A 20,533-nucleotide genomic window follows, 5' to 3' on the forward strand; every position below is an offset into this window, starting at 1 on the left:
TAGTTGATATATGTGAAGATCTAACTTTTTAAAATGAGAATGTTTCTTAAAATGTTTCTTGAAGGAGGAAAGATGGTGTGGGCAAATGATGGCATTTTGCTGCTTGAGATCTTCTGAGGCTGTTAAGTTTCCACACACCTCAGAGGTGATCACTTGCCTCCTAGGGCCCTACTGCTCATACATCTGTGTCTCCCACACTTGACACATAACAGGTAGGGCAAAGAGACTGTTTGAGGTGTGTTGGTACTACAAGAGGTCATCCTGCAACAGGGATGGGTTGTGTGCGCCCTGTAGGCAGGTCCACAAGTAGACTGAATTGGGATAACCCTTGTTCATGGCAGTCCTGTTCTGCTGGTCCTAATTCTGCTCCCTGCTGTGCAAAAAACCAAAACAGTTGTTCAGTATAATGTGGCCCTCAGTGTCAGGTGTCTGACTTGTCACATGCCATATAATTTTTTTCTTTTCTAGGAAAAACAAATAGAGATATCTGAAACAACTAGGCTTTAGTTCAGAGAAAGAACTTGGCTATAATCTTAGTACTTGGCAAAGGGTTATCTAGTTTAAAAATTGATGTGGTGCTTCCTGTAAACTCTTGTTTAAGCCAGAATCATCTTTTCTTTTTTTCATTTTTTCTTCCCCTCCCTTCAGATTGTGGCTGTTCATCCTCATTTTGTAAGATCCCACTTCAAGCAGTTTGTAACAGGAGGGAAGAAGGTAAGCAGTGCAGTGAACTTAGCCTGCCTTTAAACAGCTTTTAAAAATCGCTCAGAAGGCTGTGTAAATGAATTTTTAATACTTACAGCAAAGAATTCTACTTTTTCCTTCTCTTTATGCATAGTCTTTCTTAATTAAGACAAACTCTGAAGGTAAGGGGGTGGGAGGAAGTGCGCTTTTTATGTTAAAAGCATGCTGCAACAAAGTGAGCTTCAGAGTGGAAATAGTTCCGTCTACATTTGTGGTTGTTTTTTCCCAGTAAACAACCCCAAATCTCTAAATCAGTTCTTATTTGTGGTGTGAAGTTTTTTGTTTGTTTTAAGAGTAATTCAGGGGAGGTGCTGTTGGAATAGAACAGCCACGTTTTTAAGTATTTGTATCTGTGTAGTTTAAGTCTCCTACTTAGAATAGTTGCTACTTTAAATGTGCATGAGGTGTCGCCTTAGTGCGGGGTGCAATTCTGACCTCCAGATCACAGCTGTTTCCAATTCCTAGAAGTATTTTCTACTACACTGAATATTTTCAGTCAAAATGTGAAAAGTTTGATTAGGAACAGTGTCTTGAATTCATGGAATTTTCCTGTTGCCTTCTCTTATGAATTAAGGATGAACAATCCTCACTTACAGATGCATCAAACTGAATGCCGTGGTGCTCCCTTGCCAGCGTGTAAGAAATATAGACTTCTAGTGCTGAACTTAATTTTCATTAACAGTTCAGTACATTTCAAAGCATAGCTGTGCTCTAGTCTGCTTTTTAAGTGGCATGTATGCTTGACAGCTTTTGCTGCCTGGTCGGAGTTGGTGTTGTCCTTAAAATAATGCACAGTCAGTGTATGTCTTTGTCAGCCACCAGTTTGTGAAGCTTTTTAGTGCTGATAAAAGGAGTATGGAAAGAGAGAAGCAGAGAATTAATAGAACAGGGCTCCGTCAGGTGGTAAAAGAGCTTGCATTCACCTGATGCCGAACAGAAAAAAACATCAGGGAGTTAACACATTCTCTTTGGTTATCTTTGATTACTTGACAGGTTGTTTTATATTCTGTCCTCTGGGGAATGGTATACTCATTCTTAATGCATTCATTTTTGTTGAGAAACTTTCCACTTCAGGAAAACTTTAATTGACATCTTAACATAAGATACTTAGCATTGAAATAGATGTCCCTCGGCACCTGTAATTTGATTTTGTTGATACATAAAACCAAAAAATAAAACCTGTTAGCCTTCTGGTAGAAACCCTTTCCCTTTTCTCTTTTCCTCCAAAGGGAGCATATGTGCTTCTGTAAAGGTAGCAACAAATTCTTTGTGAAAATTCAGAGAGTTAAATTCTTGCTATTTATTTATCATTTTTTCTGATCCAAGAAAAAGGCCTTGAAAAACATCCCTGCTTTTTATTTAACCTCTACTTAAGGATAAAGCCAAAGAGCTATATGGGGGCAGTAGGCAGCAGGGAGTTGGTCTGCCAAAGCGTGGAAAATCAGGCTAAAGCATACCACCTCAGGCTGCGAACCTCAGTCACCCTCCTTGTGTCTGGAGGTTGTGTAGTTGGGTGAGCTCCTTCAGTGAGGGGGATGGGACCTCCTGTAGCTCCTGAGGTCTCTGCACTTTTAGCCTTTGTGTGGACATCATAGCTGATAGTGATGGCAGTGGTGGAGGCTTCATGGCTGCCTGTGGTGGGAGGCATGCTCCCACCAGCACCAATGGAGGGAAAGCAGTAAGGACAGAGGTAAAGCTAATCTCATCAAGTTTAAGAGAAAAAGTTTTCCTTAAAACCCTCATGCTATGACCCTTGCCTGAGCTGCATTCAAAAACATAGTGTGTGAACTTAGCACCCAAAGGGTTCTGGAGTCTTTGCTTTTTGTTGTTTTGGGACATGATGGCAGTAATGCATTTAGTGTTTTAAATGTTGGGGGTTTTAAAGACAGTTTGCTGTGATAAGTTGAGGAGGTAAAAGCACCTTGAATGAAATTTGGTCTCTTCTTCAACCTCCTGTAGTTGCATTACAAACATGATTATTGTCTCAGAACACAAGAAGGATGTTATTGATTTCCTACCTGAGTTTTATGCTGAATTTGGTTTACGGTCAAACCAAATAAAGAAGCTATACCACACGTGCACATAAGAATCAAGATCTTGCCCCCCGCAACCTTAACACTCTTGTCTCCTTTCTAAATAACACACTTTAATATCTGCTTACTACTTTTATAGCCAATCATCTGCCTCAGTAGGATCCTTAGTCAGTGCAGCGGGGGTGCTATAATTGTAAGATACCACCTTCTGTAATTTTTCGAGAAGTATACTGTTCTTCATAACAATATCAAATGTATTTAAGAGACCAGTTTTCAGTTCCTAGAGAATTCTGAAAATGGTAAAGGTGAGCAACAATCCCTTTGAAAAATAAATGAGGGGGATGGAATCTGTGGGGATGCTCAGTGCAGGTCCTTCATTCCCTGCACAGGTGGGTGAATTGTTGTGTGATGCTGAGATTTTCCACGTCTTACAAACTCAGCTCAACATAAAGCTGACTTGAGAGCAGTGATCCCTGGGGTAACTGTTTAAATCATTGCAGGCTGTTGGAAGCTTAACTCTACTGTGCATGTTTTTATACAGTTGCTTAACTAGGCACGTACCAGAGCGCTTTAAGAGCAATTTTTTCTCTAAATTGTATTATGAACTAATTAAATTGCTTACTAAAGCAGTAGTTTTTAAAAGTAAAGAACTTTGATTAAGCTTAGGATAATATAATTCACTTCTATTTTGGGCTGGAGAGCATTTTTTTCACTTTTTTTTTTTTTTTCCCCAATGAATGAATATTATCTGTACTTAGAAACAAGGCAGGTACTGTGGAAATGTTGATGTGATCACAATGAGGAGCAGTAGGTACCATACTAAACAGATGCTTTCCTGCTTCCCTCCCCCCTTTCTCTTCAATTAACTACAACACCATTGTGGTGACTTGGCAGATGATGGTAACCCTGAAATAATAATACTGTATATTGTAAATAACAGGCCAGTCCTGTCCAGAGAAGACAGTACAGCTTCAAAGCAAGGGAAAAGACAAATACTGTGCTATTGAAGGCCATAACCTTCTACGTTTTAAAAAAGGGTCTAATCTTAAAAAATAACAGGGTAAAAGCACCTAAATGAGGGTGGCAGAGCTGAAAACAAGGTGTTCTTAAGTTAACTGGTAAGAGCACTGGTCTTTCTCAGCACATCAACTAAATGAATGCTATTGCAAAGTCCAAGCACCCATTATATCCAGAGGGCTAAAGAGGCAGAACTAACAAAGAGAGAAGACTGAAGGATATTTCAGTTCCAGAGTCAAGACTGGATCACTTCAGAACCAGCTACTGCATCTTATGTAAGGATAACTTAGCGCGAGACAACTGGGGGTTTCTTTCTTGGCAGAGGCATTGATGAGAGTCTCCATTTCATGGTTTTGTTAACATCAGTAACCAGTTGCAAAGTTTTTGGTAATAAAATTTTAGGAGAGTGAATCCTCTGAAGTGGTTGAGTCACTCTGCCAAATCTGTGCTAATGAAGGTTCTTTGGAGAGTTCTCTACCCAGCATGGTATTGGCGACTCAGCATGATAAAGCAAATGAATTTTGAAGTCAGTGTGAGAGTAAGTTATTCAGTGTCTTAAAGGACTGAGCCTCCTCATTTCCCTAAAACATGCATTTTGTATATTAAGTGCTGATTTGAATACCCAATATGAAACCTTTCAATGGCTAGGGAACCAAGATAAAACTGAAAATTTACTCTGTGACTGAATAGAGCACAGCAGTCTCATTTTCATATCAGTTCGTGTCTATATCTGCACAACATATTCGTATTGTATATATATGGTGGAAGTAGATGTAAAGACATATTTTTAATGATGCATCAAAAGATGTGTTGCCAGCAGGTTGAGAGAGGTGTTTCTTTCACTTTACTCTGGGAAGACCTCACCTAGAGTACTGCATCCAGGTCTGGAAGTTTTGATATAGGAAGGACACAGAGCTGATGGAGCAGGTCCAGAGCGGGGCCACGACAATGATCAGGGGACTGGAGCACCTTTGCTACAAAGACAGGCTGCGGGAGCTGGGGTTGTTCAGCCTGGAGAAGGAAGGCTCTGGGGAGACCTAACAAAGACCTTCTAGTACCTGAAGAGGGCTTACAAGAAGGATATAGAGAGATGAGAGGCAGTGGTTTCAAACCAGAGAAGGGCAGATTTAAGCTGGATTTTAGGGAAAAAATGTTTACATTGAAGGTGGTTGAGCACTGGAACAGGCTGCCCAAGGAGATGGTTGAGGGCCCATCCCTGGAGATATTCAAGGCGAGGCTTGACAGGGCTCTGAACAACCTGGTCTAGTTGAGGATGCCCCTGCTGACTGCAGGGGGGTTGGACTAGATGACCTTTGGAGGGCCCTTCCAACTTGGGTGATTCTGTGATTCCGTTCTATGACTCTTCGATTTAAATTCCTTTCCCCTACAGGTGAGGCAATGTCATAGAGAAGGGATAGTGATTGCAAAAAAGGCAAAAGTTGGGAAGACAAATGCCATTCTTGGGGACCTGAAACTGCTGGTGTGGATAGTAGAATGCGTATGTTAAAGTCAGGTCTGCCAGGGAATGTCTCAGGGTTGATTGTTGTGGTGTTGTGGGGTTTTTTAATTGTCTACTTTTTAGCGTCAGCAGATGCACTTTGCTTTGTGAGTAAGTAGATGACCTTTACCTCTGAACTCTGCGATACATACTTCATAATAACTGGTTGGACTACTTTGACAAATTATTAAATTGTCAGGATGCTGTTTGCAGCACAGTCCATTTTTAGAAAGCAGATAGTCAGCTGTTTGGCATTATGTTGGGTAGAAGAGTACCAGACAAGAAAGGCAGATTGCTTTGTAAGCTATAAAATGTCACTCAGTAAATACTCAAAGGTCTGGTTTAAGTGAAGAAAGAGTAAATACTATGGCAATTTCTGTCCATGTATTGGATAATTTACCATAAGCAGGAAACAAGCTGTAGCAGCAAGCAAGCCATGCTTATACACATCTGTGATTTACTTGATATGTACTGATGTGCTGCTGCCTTCATAAGCAGATTATTTGGCTTACATTTCTTCTTTGTTATTATTTGTATGTGCATTTCATCTTTATCATGAAACCAAAAACATGCTCCTTGTGCTGTAACAAATAAATTTGGTTTGTGTAAAGGGAGAATAGATCATAGTGTATGTAGCTGTGTGTTTTGCAAATGTCTGCGTAGAAAACTTTTTTCATTGCCTGAGGTGGCAGGCAAAGAGGATCTAAATATATGAAATGTGTGAGAGCTGCTGTCTCTGCCTGCAAGGCTGCAGAGTTGCTTTCTGAGGTGTTAATTCTGTAGCTGTTTGTGAATAGGCGACAGCTGGAATCCAGCAGTTGAGTTATTAAAAGTACAGCCTAATAAAAGTCAGTTGGCATTGTTTGTATTAAACATCTCAAAATTTCTAGCTTCTTTGTGCATGAACAGGGGCAGCAGCTCCTGTTTTGTGTCTCGCTTGCCGTTCCTTACTTCTCAGTGCTGTTGTCTGCCAGTGCCTCCTTGCTTGATTTCCCTTGACTGCACCTCCTGCCCGCCCCTCCATCCACACCTCGGCTCCTTAGACACCAGCATTTGGTGAAGGTATTTTGAAAATTCATCTTCAGTTGAAAACTTGAGGTTTACATTATTCTCTGCCTCGTTTGAGCTCATCCAGTCCATCACCATTCCAAACAGAAGTGATAATTTTTTATTGTCACTATATATTTTCCTAGGGATGCTCGATTGAACAGTAGGTCTTCATGTGGCATGCTGTTCTGTGTTACTCTCAGGTATCTGTTAATCTTGGCTGTGCCTGTAAGTGTTTGGTTTATGCTGAAAACAATAAATTTCTGTAGTGATCACCATGGCAGTAGCGTTTTAGATTTTTGTAATCTTGCCTGGCTAAGGGGAGAGTTGGTGACACAGGTACCAAAAACCAAAATAAATGCCACAGGTGAACACATCTTCACACTCAGGCAAACAAAGAACAGGACAAGGAAAATACAGGAAGTTTTTTCCTCATTTTTATTTTGTGAAATACAAGCTAATTCAGCAGTGCTGCAATGGGGAAAGGTGACTCTTCAATTACAATTTGAAGTCTCAGCCTTTTTCGTCCGCAAGACTCCTCCAGATCTTTGCAGAGAAGGTGCTCTGCTGAAACAAAGTAAGGATGCTGTGCTAGGTGCTTCAGTAAAAGTGTGTTCCCTTTGAAACTTTTCACTGTGTACAGACAGACATCTTTTATTTTCGCATTTTGAAGGTGATACTTGGTAGTGGGATGAGATTGAATTGAATTGCTTCCCTGTATTGATACTACCAAAGCTGCAGTCATTGGCATCTTTGTTCAGAGGACTGAGAATTCCTGTACATAAAGACCGGGATTATATGTAATTAGTGTTAATGCTAATTGCATGAGAGGCTCCATTAAATCCAAGCACTAGGCAGTTCTCTTTAGTGCATGCACTCTAAAATAGAGTTTTGAGCTGTTTATGGAGGAGGTTAATCTCCTGGTAGTGAAAAATACAGAGAGATGAATTCACGGATCCAAGAGAATTATATCCACTTGTTTTCAAAACCAAAAAGTGTCCTGCACCATCCTCTTGTCTCAGGCATTTCAGTTTTTTTTCTTAACAATCCAGTGGACAAACATAAGCAGTTAAGAAGGCTTGCAAAATAATAAGTAGTGAACTATCAGAAGATTGCACTGTATGTCACTTGAAGTCAGAATTTATTTTATTTTAGCTATATTACCACGTTGTGGTACATGGAAGAGATGCTGGAAGTGTGTTCTAAGCAGTACTGTATTGTAACAAAGGTCTATAAAGATTTAGCAGAGCAAATCACAAACGAGGAGAACACAAACTGTATTGCAGAGAATGCAACCAGATGGGTTTGTGGCTTCTGTTGAAATGTAAGTTCTGTGAATGCTGACTGCCAAAATATGGGTTTTGTGGGAAATAAAGCCCTAAAATATTTTTCTTATCCCAAAAAGAGAGTGAGGTAGGAGGAGGAGCCCCTCCTGAAAGGGCAGATTTTGGTTGTGTGTCTAGCTTCTCTAAAGTTTTAAATGGCTTTCTAGTACAGTAAACATTTCAGTGTGAAGACAGAAAGGAAGACTAAGAAATAAATTAGGCTGCTGGTGTTGAGAGAGATGCATTCAATAGATACCTGTTCCAAAATGCAGAGCTCAGTTCTGGGGTCCATAACTCAGTTCCCAGGTGTTGTTGCTGTAAGAGAGAATAAAAAGATCACATTATGTGTATAAATAAAATGCAGATAATTGCATTGCAGATAAATTAGTAAAGCATGTTTGGAGATTTTTATTTTAAACCACAATGTTGAGTGTCCTTTGGCTTCAGTTCTGGGCCTATTGTACTTGCTGATACAAAACAGGGAATTCTGGGTCCTGCAATGATTCAGATTCACTTTCCAGCTCTATTGCAGGCAGTATCAGACTGTTGTCTTCTACTGCCTTGGTCTGAAATTTTAATTAAGCACATGCTTAGAGCTGACCATAGACTGAAGCAGGATTTTTTCATTTATTTTCTCTTCACCTGATTCTTTCTCAGGTTAGTTTCTTTACAGTTTCTTACTTGGGTAGAGAGTCATGAAAAAGCATGATGTTCACACCCCATGAACAGTAACACAATGGCTCCAAAGTGTCATTTCAAGCTTACTCTGCATCTTCATGTAATAAATAAACTTCAATCATGATTCAATCACAAGCAGAAAAGATTCAAAGTTCAATTAATATAATTGGCATCAGCCAGCTTTAACATTGTACATCACCCACATCAGTTTTTATGGCCTTCTCCAGTACATCCAGATGAAACACTACCTTTACTGGGTTGCATTGGAATAAGCATCTAAGTGACAGTTCTTTATCTGTTGAACCTCTGCTTAGGCATTTGTGAACTAGGAAAAATGGGATTTTTCAAGTCTGCATTAGCAGAGCATTTATTTTTGGTGACATTCTTAGCTTCTGAGTGGTGCTAATTAATTTAAGCTGAGGGCTCCTCCTGTGTTTCATATCTACCTGACAGCCTGCTAATGGATTTTCGTGAAGACTGTGGATCCTACTCCTGATCTGTGTCGTGTCTTGGTTGCTGTAAAATGGCGTATTTTCTAAGAGTTTTATTGAGTGGCCTTTTGTAGGTGGAAAAAACAATCTAGACTGTCTAAAGGTGGGCCTTCATGTCAACATTGTGTAGGATTGAAAGTTATTTTGGGTTAAAGTGGCAAGAACGAGAAATTTGGTGTCTGCAGGACTCTTCACCCACAGGAAGTTTCTGATGGACTCTCCTAGATAGGGACTACTTGAAACTTTTAAAGAAATTCCTTGTCTTCGGGGGCCATCTTGTGGCTTTAGGAGAGACAGGCAAGACTGTGTAATTGCTGTTAAAAATCCCCTTTTGTTAAAAGACGTTATTTTATACCACTAGTGCCTTACTGTTTGACGGATTTATGCAAAAAAAGGCCATGAGAGACCATGTACATAAAAAGCACCTACAGCTGGACCTTAGACAGGAAATATTATTAACATAGGTGCTTGATTTAGCTTGTTAGAATTGCAACAGTCCTTGCAGGTAGCATTTTGCGCCTCTTAATGGTCATTGTCCACTTGTGTGAGGTTCAGGTTATGCATGTGTTTGTGTATGGGAGCTCAGGTTCAGCTTACGCGTATGTTTGTACCTGGGCATACTCATGCAGAAATTGGCAGGACCTAGAGTATGGTCTTTGTAGGTACTTCAGCTTCTTATTTAGATATCCCTCCAAGCACTGCACTTTGCATCACTCAAAGTTATTCTGTGTTAGAATCCTATTAACTAACTTCCTCAAACCATACAGGAACTGATAAAAGAGCAAGACTGTTGTACAGACTGTATGTAGCTGGGGTTTTCTTTGCTGCTGCAAAGCATTTTGTAACATCTGTACAATTAGATACTCTAAAACACCTTCCTTACTTGCAGAGCCCAGGATTCCCAGTAAAAACTGCTGGTTTTACAATCAGCAGTATTTGTGGTACAGTGCAGTTTGCATTTGCAGGGCTAACAGCATCTCTGGAGCACTGTGGGTGGGCATGTAGTTCTCCTTAGGGCCAAGCAAAAAAATAAGGTCACAGGCTGGGGGGACTTAAATAATTTTCTTGTCTACCTGTTTTTTTGACAGAAGAAGGAGCCTATCAGATCAATGAATAGATATGAAGAGGCCAGGTTTCTTTACCAGCTTTCTAAAGTGTTGTCACTAGTGTGCTGTAGGCTTAGGTTCTCTAATGCCATAATATTTTATCCTGAAAAGGGGAATAATTGTACTTACTATTCTTTAGAGAAATTTCATGAAAGGCCTGCTCCTTAATATTATTTAGTAAAATAACTTGAATTCTGTAGTACAGCACATTCTCAATGCATATGTACTTATGAAAATGTTTTATTTTACTTTGTTTTGTCATAGGTGCGTATTTTTAATTGGCCTTGAATCCAAGCAGAATAAGGGATAATGATGCAAAAAATACCTCCTAAGTTTATGTACAGAAGTGTCAGAGAAATATTTCTTGTTGCACTTTTCCATAGTTGCTGTTATATGAGAGAGGTTGGATGAATAGATGGAAGCCTTCGGTTTTACATGAAGGGGAAGGAAATATAAGAAATGTAAAATGGAGAGGACACTTAATTGCTTGGGCCAATAATATGGTAAGTATGTCACCTCAGTTTGATGAACAAAAATCCTGCTGCATTACACTGATATTGAAAATGTTTCAATGTTAATTGCCAAAATGTGCCTTTCAAAAATGGGACATTTGAAGAATCATGTATAAAAGGTGTTAAAGGATGGTGTTTTTTCTAGCATTTGCTGTTGGCATTGTTTTCCATATGGTTGCCACTTCTGAAGAGATTTAAGAAAAGTGACTACACATACCACTGTTGGGAATAGTCACTGCTGTACACTGTTGTATGGCAGAGTTTTTGACCAGTGCAGTTTATTGAAGCGAAATGTGTGAGGAAGGGCTGCCAGTGCAACTCTTCTTTATATAAATAATAGAATATTGCCAGTCCCTGAAAGAAGAAAAAAATCAGCGAAGATGTTTGGATTTTCTAATATGCACTTCTAATGTTGCAGATTGTAATTAAAACAAAACAAAGAAAGAGTAGTAATTTCTCATTTTGGTAGGTCAGTAGAAAAGACTAGACTTAGGAGAAAATAGACCCTTTTTGCTCCAAGTGCAATTCATATTTTGGAACTGTTGCTTTCATGCTGAGTGTTGCAGTTCACCTATCACTGTATATCTAATTGATGGGTCAAGGTCTGTGTTTTAAAGCTCAAGAGTGAGGGATATGTTTTTAAGCGTGTATCCTGCCTAAATTCCAAACTCTTATTTTAAAATGTGCTGAAAGTACTTTTGAAATACAAGCTTGTTTTCCTTCTGCTGCTTTTCCCTCTTGAAGAGAAAGCTTTATTGAAATATTTTTAAGCCATTGTTCTTTCAGTCCTCTCACAACCAGTTTGATATGAAATTGTTATGGATGGGCTTCTGTTTATTTAACCCCCTTTAATAACTCTATTAGAATTGAAACTTCTATGAGTGCTTGATTTACCTATCATTACCTTTTTAAAGGATTTGTTCTTTTCAGAGCCATACAATTAAAATATATATTCTAGGTGAATCTGCTGGGAATAGATAGGACAGTTCCCTAGAGGTGATGTGCCACATCAGAACACAGAATACTAATAAAATGTTGAGAGCCATCTGTCAGAGACAAAAAGCCATGGTCAGGGCCTATCTTTCAATGAAAAATGAAATGACACTTGCCCTCAGAAAGATTAATATATTTGGTTATTGGCCTTTCCTTTCCCCCTTTACCTTTTTTAAAAAAATTTCCATCCTCTGGAAAGCTTTTTTATTCCTTTTTTTTCTCCTTTCTAAGTCAAAGAAAATCTTTCATAACCTTACTTCTTACTGTCTGTGCATGGCTACCTTGGTTTTGTTTTCTTACGCCTCTGATGGGTTTTTTTGGGCACGATTTTATGTGAGGTTTTTAGATGTTGGGTATTCTGAGGTCATTTAGGCAAGGTCTAATTCTGCTTGTCAGATGCTCGAGGAACCCATGTTTGCTGCTGCTCTTCTCCTTAATCCATGGCCAAGAGTGGAAGTATTACAAACTGAGATACATAAGGAACCAATCCTTAGAGATGTTTTGCTGCCTACCTTCTATTTGAACGGGGGTTTTTTTTGCCTTCATGGTAGGAATTTGAGTGGAAGTTCTCTCAGTTCATAATGCAAATGACATAACTTTAGAGGATCTTATGCTATTGATTTGAAAGGCATTTTAAACATAAGCTATTCTGTCCCATGTAGGATGTGCTGCCATGTAGAAAACCAGAAACTATGATATGGATCAGCATTATCTGAAAACCCAACTGGTAAAATTAATAAAAGACAACTTATTAAATACACAGTTCAAGCAAGACTGCAGATTTTATTGGATGAGCTTGGAAAACACAAAACATAAGCTCTTTGTTTATCATACCCAGAGATCTGGTTGCTCTTGACCAGAGAGACGCCAATAGGAGTGTGTTCCATGCTCACAGTTCTTCAGTGACAAAGTTCACTGGGAAAAAAAAAACCAAACCAGACTGGCCCACCCCCATAGCACTTACTGCCCCTTGTGATTAAAAAAAGGACAAAAGTGTAGCTGGGGACATAGAAACTCATGGGGGCAGGAGCCGGGGTTGGGGGGAGGACAGGAACAGGCAGAGGAATCTTTTAAAGCAGTTTTATCACTAGAAAAATCCTAACAGGGAATGGCATCCTGGATGCTGACCTTTGAAGGTCCCTTCCATCCCCATTTCTGTGATCATGAGAGTTGTTCTTTAAGCTCAGTGAGCAGAAAAAAAAACCAACTAAAATACTTTGTTTTATTTTCAGGACTTTTGTTTTTAGATCTCTAAGAACAAGCCATTACCTAATGCAAAATTAATCTCCATTTTGCTATTGGATAGGCTGTAGCTCACCTCATCTGCATGGTATGGAAAGATCCAAATAGTCACTCTTTTTGTCTCTCTGAAGTAGTTTTAATTTTCTTTTCATTACACTTTTTGTTCTGTTAGGTTAGGAGATTCCCTGAGGAGGCAGTGAAAAAATCACAGCGTACAAACCCAAACATCATTAAAATTTTCTGGTTTAGTGTAAGAGTATAAATGCATTTCTGGAGAAGTATAGATTGGCTTAATCTTCATGAGCTGTTGCTTCACATCTTTTCTTTTTCCAGGGTGGAAATTTCTCCTTCTCTACAGGAGCTGTTGTGGAAGACCCGTGTTGTTTTCTTTTCGGTTTTGTTTCTCTATTATTAGCACCAGCCCAACAAGGTTCATGACTGGAGTTGCTAATCTGCCACTCATTCCTTATTACATCTTTTCATTTGGCATGTGAACTTTAAAATATCTAACTTCCTCTAACCCTGTTGTCCCTTCTGTCACCTCCTGGGCTAGATGAGTCTTTGTATCAACAGCTTTTTCTGTTGGCATGCTCAGCCCTACTCTGAAATTTATGCCATAAACTCCAATGACTGCCTTAGCATACAAAATAATATGGGATGTGGTGAGTAGGAGTTTGTCACAGTAAATAAAGTTCTCTTGTATTTAAACTTCTAGGGCGTGAAGATACTTGACATGATCTCCAAGCAAAGGATTACCAACGTGCCTCGAGATGACATAAGCCTTCGCCCAGATATGTATCCCTGCAGCCTTTGCTGGAAGGATAATTTAACACTGATTATTGGCTGGGGAAATTCAGTAAAGGTGCAATTACCTGTCTTTGTAATAAATGCTTGCTGTTATCGCAGACAAACAGAGGATTATTTCTAAAAAGCAAAGACAATCGAAAAAAATAGAATTTAGTTTGACTACAGCATGCGGAATGCCTGCTGCCATAGAAATGTCATTGGACTGACCCTTGTGAGGAGGAGGAGGAGTGATAGATACCCAGCGGTCAGACAGATCTCTGTGTGTGAGCATGCAGCACATGTAATCCTCAGGGACACTTCTCTCCTCTGTGCCTTGCAGAGATTTCCTCTTTGGAAAGCTTTTAGTGAGCTGTTGAATTAATTTCATTTGATGAGCATTAAGGAAGAACAACTTACTCTGTGGTATTTTTGGAGGGGATTGTTCTGAGGGCTGAAGAGGTTATGACTGCTAAAACAGCCACATGATTTCAGTCAACTATGGGGGGGGAAAAATGGGGTGGAGTAGAGAGACAGGCTGCTTGGGGTTTTGTTCTGCTTTCAGCAGGGAACTGGCATTTCAAACTTGTGCACTGCAGACTGACTATGATTTGCTCAGACCAGTACCTGACAGGAGTTTGTTACAAGCCTGTTAGCTGTTTTCTAATAACAGACTGGCACATCTCTGCACAGTGGGAAATTAAAAGTGCACAGTAGGACTAGATGGAGAGGGAGGGTCAAGTGAGGTAGGTGAAGCGTGAAAAGCTTTTGGAGCATCAAACTTAGAGTTTAACAAATGAGGAGATTTGTTCTAAACTTGTCATCTGTCCTTCCCCTTGGACTAGATGTGCTTCATGACATTTGGGTTACTTGCATCTCTTTATATGTACATACTGAAATTGTAAGGTAGTGAGACACACACGGTGAGAAAACACCAAAGCCAAAGTCACATATATACTACAATGAAGAATTATAGTGGGCAAATGCTTTGGGATTTCTCTCATGTGGCCCATGTTCCTTCTCCTCCAGCATATTTATAAAGCTACAGACTACATCTACAATTTTCTTGTCTGGTTTTCTTCTTCAGTTATGCATCATGACTCTTTTAGAGCCTGGTTTGGTTTGTTTTTATTTTTGAAATACAGAAATTTGTATCTGAGAATGCCTTAATTAAAAAAAAAAAAAAAACCAAAAACAGGGGGGAGTTTCTGGGAAAAAGTTGGTGTCATTTTAGGAATTGCAGTTTGTTCAGCATCATAATGCTCCAAATCTGTTTCCTAGATTTGCTCAGTAAAAGAACGGCATGCCAGTGAGATGCGCGACCTCCCAAACCGCTATGTGGAAATAGGTATGTTTGCACAAGTTCATAGAATCACAGAATGCTTTGGGTTGGAAGGGTCCTTAAAGATCACCCAGCTCCAACCCTCTGCCATGGGCAGGGACACCTTCCACTAGACCACATTGCTCAGGGCCTTGTCCAGCCCAGCGTTGAAGACCTCCAGGGAGGGGGCATCCACAACCTTCCTGGGCAACCAGTTCCAGTGTCTCACCACCCTTACTATCAAGAATTTCTTCCTAATATCCAATTAATTCTGCCCTCCTCAAGCTTCAATTCATTCCCTCTCATCCTATCTCTAGAAACCCTTATAAAAAGACCCTTCCCAGCTTTCTTGTAGGCTCCTTTCAGGTACTGGAAGGCTACTATAAGGTCTTCCTGAAGCCTTCTTTTCTCCAGGCTGAACAGCCCCAACTCTCACAGCCTGTCCCTACAAGGACATCTATTGTTTTTTAAAATGGTATAAGCTTATAAGGTCTGTTTTCCCATTCTAGCCTGAAAAAGCTATTGCAGTTCAGAGTAGCTTAAGTATCTTCTTTTTAGTTGATAAGATTGTTATAATGTCCTCCTGCATAGTTTCTTTGGGGTTTTTTTGTATTTGGAGAGACTTTTTAAATTCTGTGGTCATGTAAAGTCAGAGATCCTTGAGTGAACTGTGAATGTGTTAACTTTCCCTTCAAGCAGATTTCTAGAGAACTTGGTTTTTTATCGTCTTGGTTAAATAATGATCAGTGTAGTAGTAAGGAGAAAATAGACACTTCTTTATTCAGCTATGACTACATTTCTCATAATTCTTCTTATCTTTATTTAAAAAAAAAAAATCTTTTGAATACAGTGCTAGAAAATAATTTTTGTTGCAATTTTTCCTTCTGTGGTTTATGTTCTCCTTTGCTTTCTTATTTGTGTAGTCTAGGTGATGTGAGTAAATGTCAATTGTTGCTGATTAATGGGAAAGCTTACATGTTAAGTAAAGCTTGAAGTAGAATGTACAGGAAATAGGGAGGGGAAGAGGGGACTTAAAGTCATGAATGAGAGGATATATCTATACAGAGGTAGTTCTGGGAAGATAAACAGACCCTCTGGGATTCTGCAGACCAGAGTAGACCACAGTTTGTAAACTTTGATATGTCTTTGACTGTAATGACATGAGATTAGATACAAGAGTATGCAAGCAGTATCTTGTTTCATGTCAGATTTAGAGTGGTCCATGGCGTAGGTGTATACTTAGCTTTCTTATTTCAGCGAAGAACCATTTAAATATAGCTTCTGAAAATCAGCTAGGAGACTTATTAAACTCTATAGTGACAATTAAATGAGACCCGAAAGTGATTTGTTAAGATTACAGTGCCCCAACAGACTAATTAACTGTGGAATTGTAGGATATTTGAGAGAATTTTGTCGAGAAGTTCAGTCTAGAGTTTTCGCCTCAGATCTGTATGATCTTTTCTATACTTGTAAGTAGCTTTCAGAGATTAGTTAAATGTGGTTGTTTTCATAGTAAAAAGCCAGGAGAGACAACTTCTACTTCAGCTACAGTGTATCTATGTGGAGAGAGCTAGTCTTACCTGACTGTCCTTTGAAACTTCATTTAAAAAAAAAGAAAAAAGAAAAAGAAAAAGAAGAAAAGCTGTGATCAGAGTATTTCGGTGCAGACTTGAAAGTTAAAGATTTTTGTGGAAGTAACTTTTTGATCTTTCAATTTTTAGCCTAAATCATCTCTCAGAATGGCTTGGGGTTTTTTATCTCATTTAACCTCTTAATGATGTGCTTGAGATTTTTATTTTGTTTTTCAGGTCAAATCACTGAAACAGCTCTGCCAAATGCTGTCAGCAGCACTCATTGGAACATGGGTATTAGACTGGGAGTGAAGAGAGAGAGAGACATTATTTGTTCAAGTCTCAATATAAATTACAGTAGCTTTTGATGTAGTCACATAGAAGGGCTTCTTGGGAGCTGTCATGCTATAGTATCTATTTCAATTTTATTTCAACTTTACTTTTCAGAGGGAGAGATGGATAATCTGATATTATTAATGGATAGACCAGCAACCGGTACAGTTTTTTGTGAGACCATCAGCATCCTAACTAGATGCATAAGCTGGTACTTTCTTTATGCATCTACTTAGCAGGACAGCTGAATATCCCTCAGACATTTTGACTCATATTGGCAACAGGCTTACAAAAAATGGAACCTGTGACACACCATAAATTTTGTCATGTTTAGTGGTGTGGGATTTTTTTTCCCCTCCTACCTGCTTTTATACTTTTGCACCTGGAATGAAAATGAGAAGTGGAGCATGCTCATCAGGGTAATGCATCCTGGGGTGTATTAAAAGGGGTGTGCTTCATAAGTCAAGAGAGGTTTTCCTCTACTCTGCCCTGGTGAGGCTGCGCCTGGAATATTGTGTCCACTTCTGGACCCCTCAGTTCAAGAAGGACCTCAGGGAACTGCTTGAAAGAGTCCAGTGCAGAGCCACAAAAATGATTAAGGGAGTGGAATACCTTCCTTATGAGGACAGACTGAGGGAGCTGGAGCTCTTTAGCCTGGAGGAGACTAAGGGGTGACCTCATTAATGTTCATAAATATGTGAAGGGTGAGTGCTGAGAGGATGGAGTCAGGCTCTTCTCAGTGATGCCCAATGACCGGACAAGGGGCAATGGATGGAAGTTGAGGCATAGGAAGTTCCAGGTAAACATAAGGAAAAAATTTTTTCATTGTGAGGGTGCTGGAACACTGGAACAGGCTGGCCAGGGAGTTTTGTGGAGTCTCCCTCTCTGGAAATATTCAAGACCCACCTGGATGTGTTCCTGTGTGACGTACTCCAGGTGATCCTGCTCTGGCAGGAAGTTGGACTAGATGATCTCTCAAGGTCACTTCCAACCTCTAATGTTCTATGATTCTGTGATACAAAGCCTATGATAATATAGTATTTTTTCATATCTCAGCAGTTTCAGCTTTACATTCTTTTAGAACCATTCTGAGGGCCTCAAAGTTCTACAAGAGTACCATTGTAAACTGTGACAGTGTTAGGAGACTATAAATGTTTCTTCAGTGGTTTGTAGCCCGGTGAATAAGGAAATGGAATTTTCTGCATTGCAAATTAGGCATGTAGGATTCTGTCCTCCTCATCTTCTGATTCTGTCTTGACACATAGTTATACTTGCTCTGAGACAGGAAGTAAATGCAGTGTCTACTGTGAGGCTAAACCAGACAATCCATAATGTGAAAAAGTAACCACCTCTGAACTGTTCTAGCTACTTGTTTTAAAGAATATAGTGCTGTGATTGTTTGTATGAGATATTGGATGGATTATACAGATCTTGTGCACCGAGTTCTGTGTGTCATTGCTAATTTTATTTACATCTTTCGGCACATTAATGCTGCTTTTCTTCAGCAATGGCTTCCATTGTCTGGGGTTGTATGTCACAGTTCATTACCTCTGTGGGTCTTCATTCAATGTCAAAGATAAACTCCAGTGGAATGTTTCTATTTAGGTTTAAATGTATGTTAGCTGAACAGATTCTATCGGTTTAGCTCTGTCAGCTACCACTATGAAGTAGTGTATTGATTAGAAAGTATTGGTATTGAATTACAGGCTTAACAGGGACTAAATGCCGTTGTGATCCCGCTTAAAGAGGGCTTGACCTCTATGCTCATTCCTGATGTGTGCACAAAAGCTGTAATGCTGGACAACTTGTGGTCTGTGCAGGGAATCCTTCTCAGCTGGAGCCAGTAAGAGGCCTGGTTCCTGAAGAACTAATTAGCACTTTGCATTTAATAAGATGCCTTTTCAAAGTGAAACGGGGCACCTAGTCTTCAGTGGCCTTGTAATGGGTTGGGGCAGGTCCCCTCCCCACCACAGGCAGAAATAACGACTCAGACAAACGGATTGCAAAAGTGATGAAAGTTTAAATAGAAAGCAGTGAATGTTACAGAAAACCCAAAGCGCAGTGACAAAGAAAGATCCCATCCCCACCTGAGGGTGCATCCAAAACCCCCAGGGCTCCTTCTTCCCCCTCCCTCTGCTGGGCTAGTCTCAGCTGGCCAGGCCTGAGACTGCCCATCCCCCTGTGGCCTTGGGCCTAATCAGGCCCATGGCCGGGAGATCTCTCCCCCAGTTACCAAGTCTCGGAGAGGGAAGGAAAGAGGAAGTGCCAGACTCCGCACTGGATCTTATAGTGGTGCAAAGGATTATGGTAGGAAATACACAATTTCCTGTGTCCATCCCTCTGGGCTGGACTTCTGGACACAGGAAGTGAATGCACCAGGGGGGCACCCAGCTCAAACTACAACAGGCCTTGTCTAGTAGCTCAGGGTTTTATATACTTTTATGGCACTTTGTACTGTTGCATGTAGTTGTAAATAAAATTTCCATTTAAACTTTCCAGTATTATTCAAGCATTTTTTTTCTCTTTTACTCTTTTGGAAGAGGTAAAAGAGCAATCTGTCTTGCTCTAAACTAAGCCACCAAACAAAAAACTGCAAAACCAAACACCACCACACATTAAGTTTCATGATACTTTTCTGCATGATAATTCAGCCTCCTGCCTCCTTTCCTAAAAAGAAACTATTGAAACCTTGGCCCCATTGAAATTGCAGGCAAAACTATTGACTACAACCAGAATTTCACTCTGTAAATCTACAGGGGCTGCTTTTTGAAATTTGATTAACAAAATAGGCTTCTTTTCCTTTTAGTCTACCCCATGTATGTGGATCTTTAAATTCCAGAAACAGCTTCTGTATAGATTTTAGGTAAATAATGCTGCATAAGTTGTTTTATTTGTGTAGCATGCTGTATTTCATACATCTCATTTAATGAACAATTTAGAAAAAAAAATGCAGGTTTCTTCTTTCTGCTTCCTGGTAATTAGTTTGACAGCTGTACATAGATGCTGAACATAGAGTAGGTCCACTGTCATCATACCTTCCATCTTCTCTTATGACAGGCATAAACATGTATGACACATGGCCATACCTCGGTCATTCCCATTTGCTTCAATGCTATCTTTGTTTTAATTGTTTTTGATCCTTTTAAAATTAACAGCATTTCTGCAATGCCTGTATGTTGAATTGTCTTTTTTCCCCCCCTTGATCACAACAAAGTGTCCAGAGTAAGTCAAATACATCTATTAGTGTTCTGTGCAGCTATAACTTCGATAATTTTTTTTCAGTAAGGCTTTTTTGATTAGCTGCATCAAAGGTTTTTAGCAGGTCAAAAAGCACTGTCTTTGCCAGCTCTTCTTTGTTCAAGGCTGTAGCAGCAGAGCTAGAGCATTGTGTTTCAACAAGGCCTCTTGAGGAGGACAAGCTCAGAGAAAGCTGAAAGCGAAACCAAGGAAACTAAACTCTATTTAAAAACAAAGCTTGAAGTGGTGATTTTTATTTGTTTATTTTTGTTTCCCCGAGCAGTACTACTGCTTGCCCTTATATACACTCTTATGTTACAAATATTTTCACTGGCAAAGGAACTGAAGTTCCAGTGAAAGACACACAGATTTTGTTTTAAAACCATCCCCATAATATTTCTAAATATACTGTTCGCTGTGCTGTTTCCCTCTCCAAATCCAAACCACAATATTTTATATAGCTTTGAAAACTTTCTCTTGTCTCTTTTTAAAGCTGAAATGAACGTTTCTTTGCTTGTTCTTCCACCCAGCATTTTCCATGACTTTTCTTTTCTGCCTTTCATACTCTTTTAAAAGTTAAAATGCTAACTTGTAAACTGGGA

General features: G+C 39.6%; 1 protein-coding gene across 2 annotated transcripts in view; it reads left to right on the top strand.

Moving 5' to 3' along the window:
• The window catches only part of VPS41 (VPS41 subunit of HOPS complex), a 99,875-nt gene that overhangs the window by 43,130 nt on the left and 36,212 nt on the right, over positions 1 to 20,533 (top strand). For both annotated transcript variants that reach the window (XM_054161005.1, XM_054161006.1), the window contains exons 7-10: positions 649 to 714; positions 10,323 to 10,442; positions 13,402 to 13,548; positions 14,751 to 14,817. In XM_054161005.1, the coding sequence (XP_054016980.1) occupies positions 649 to 714; positions 10,323 to 10,442; positions 13,402 to 13,548; positions 14,751 to 14,817 (400 nt within the window). The remainder of the gene's footprint in view (positions 1 to 648; positions 715 to 10,322; positions 10,443 to 13,401; positions 13,549 to 14,750; positions 14,818 to 20,533) is intronic.

The sequence above is a fragment of the Dryobates pubescens genome, chromosome 4 (genome assembly GCF_014839835.1).
Source record: "Dryobates pubescens isolate bDryPub1 chromosome 4, bDryPub1.pri, whole genome shotgun sequence".
In the NCBI taxonomy this organism is placed as follows: Eukaryota; Metazoa; Chordata; class Aves; order Piciformes; family Picidae; genus Dryobates; species Dryobates pubescens.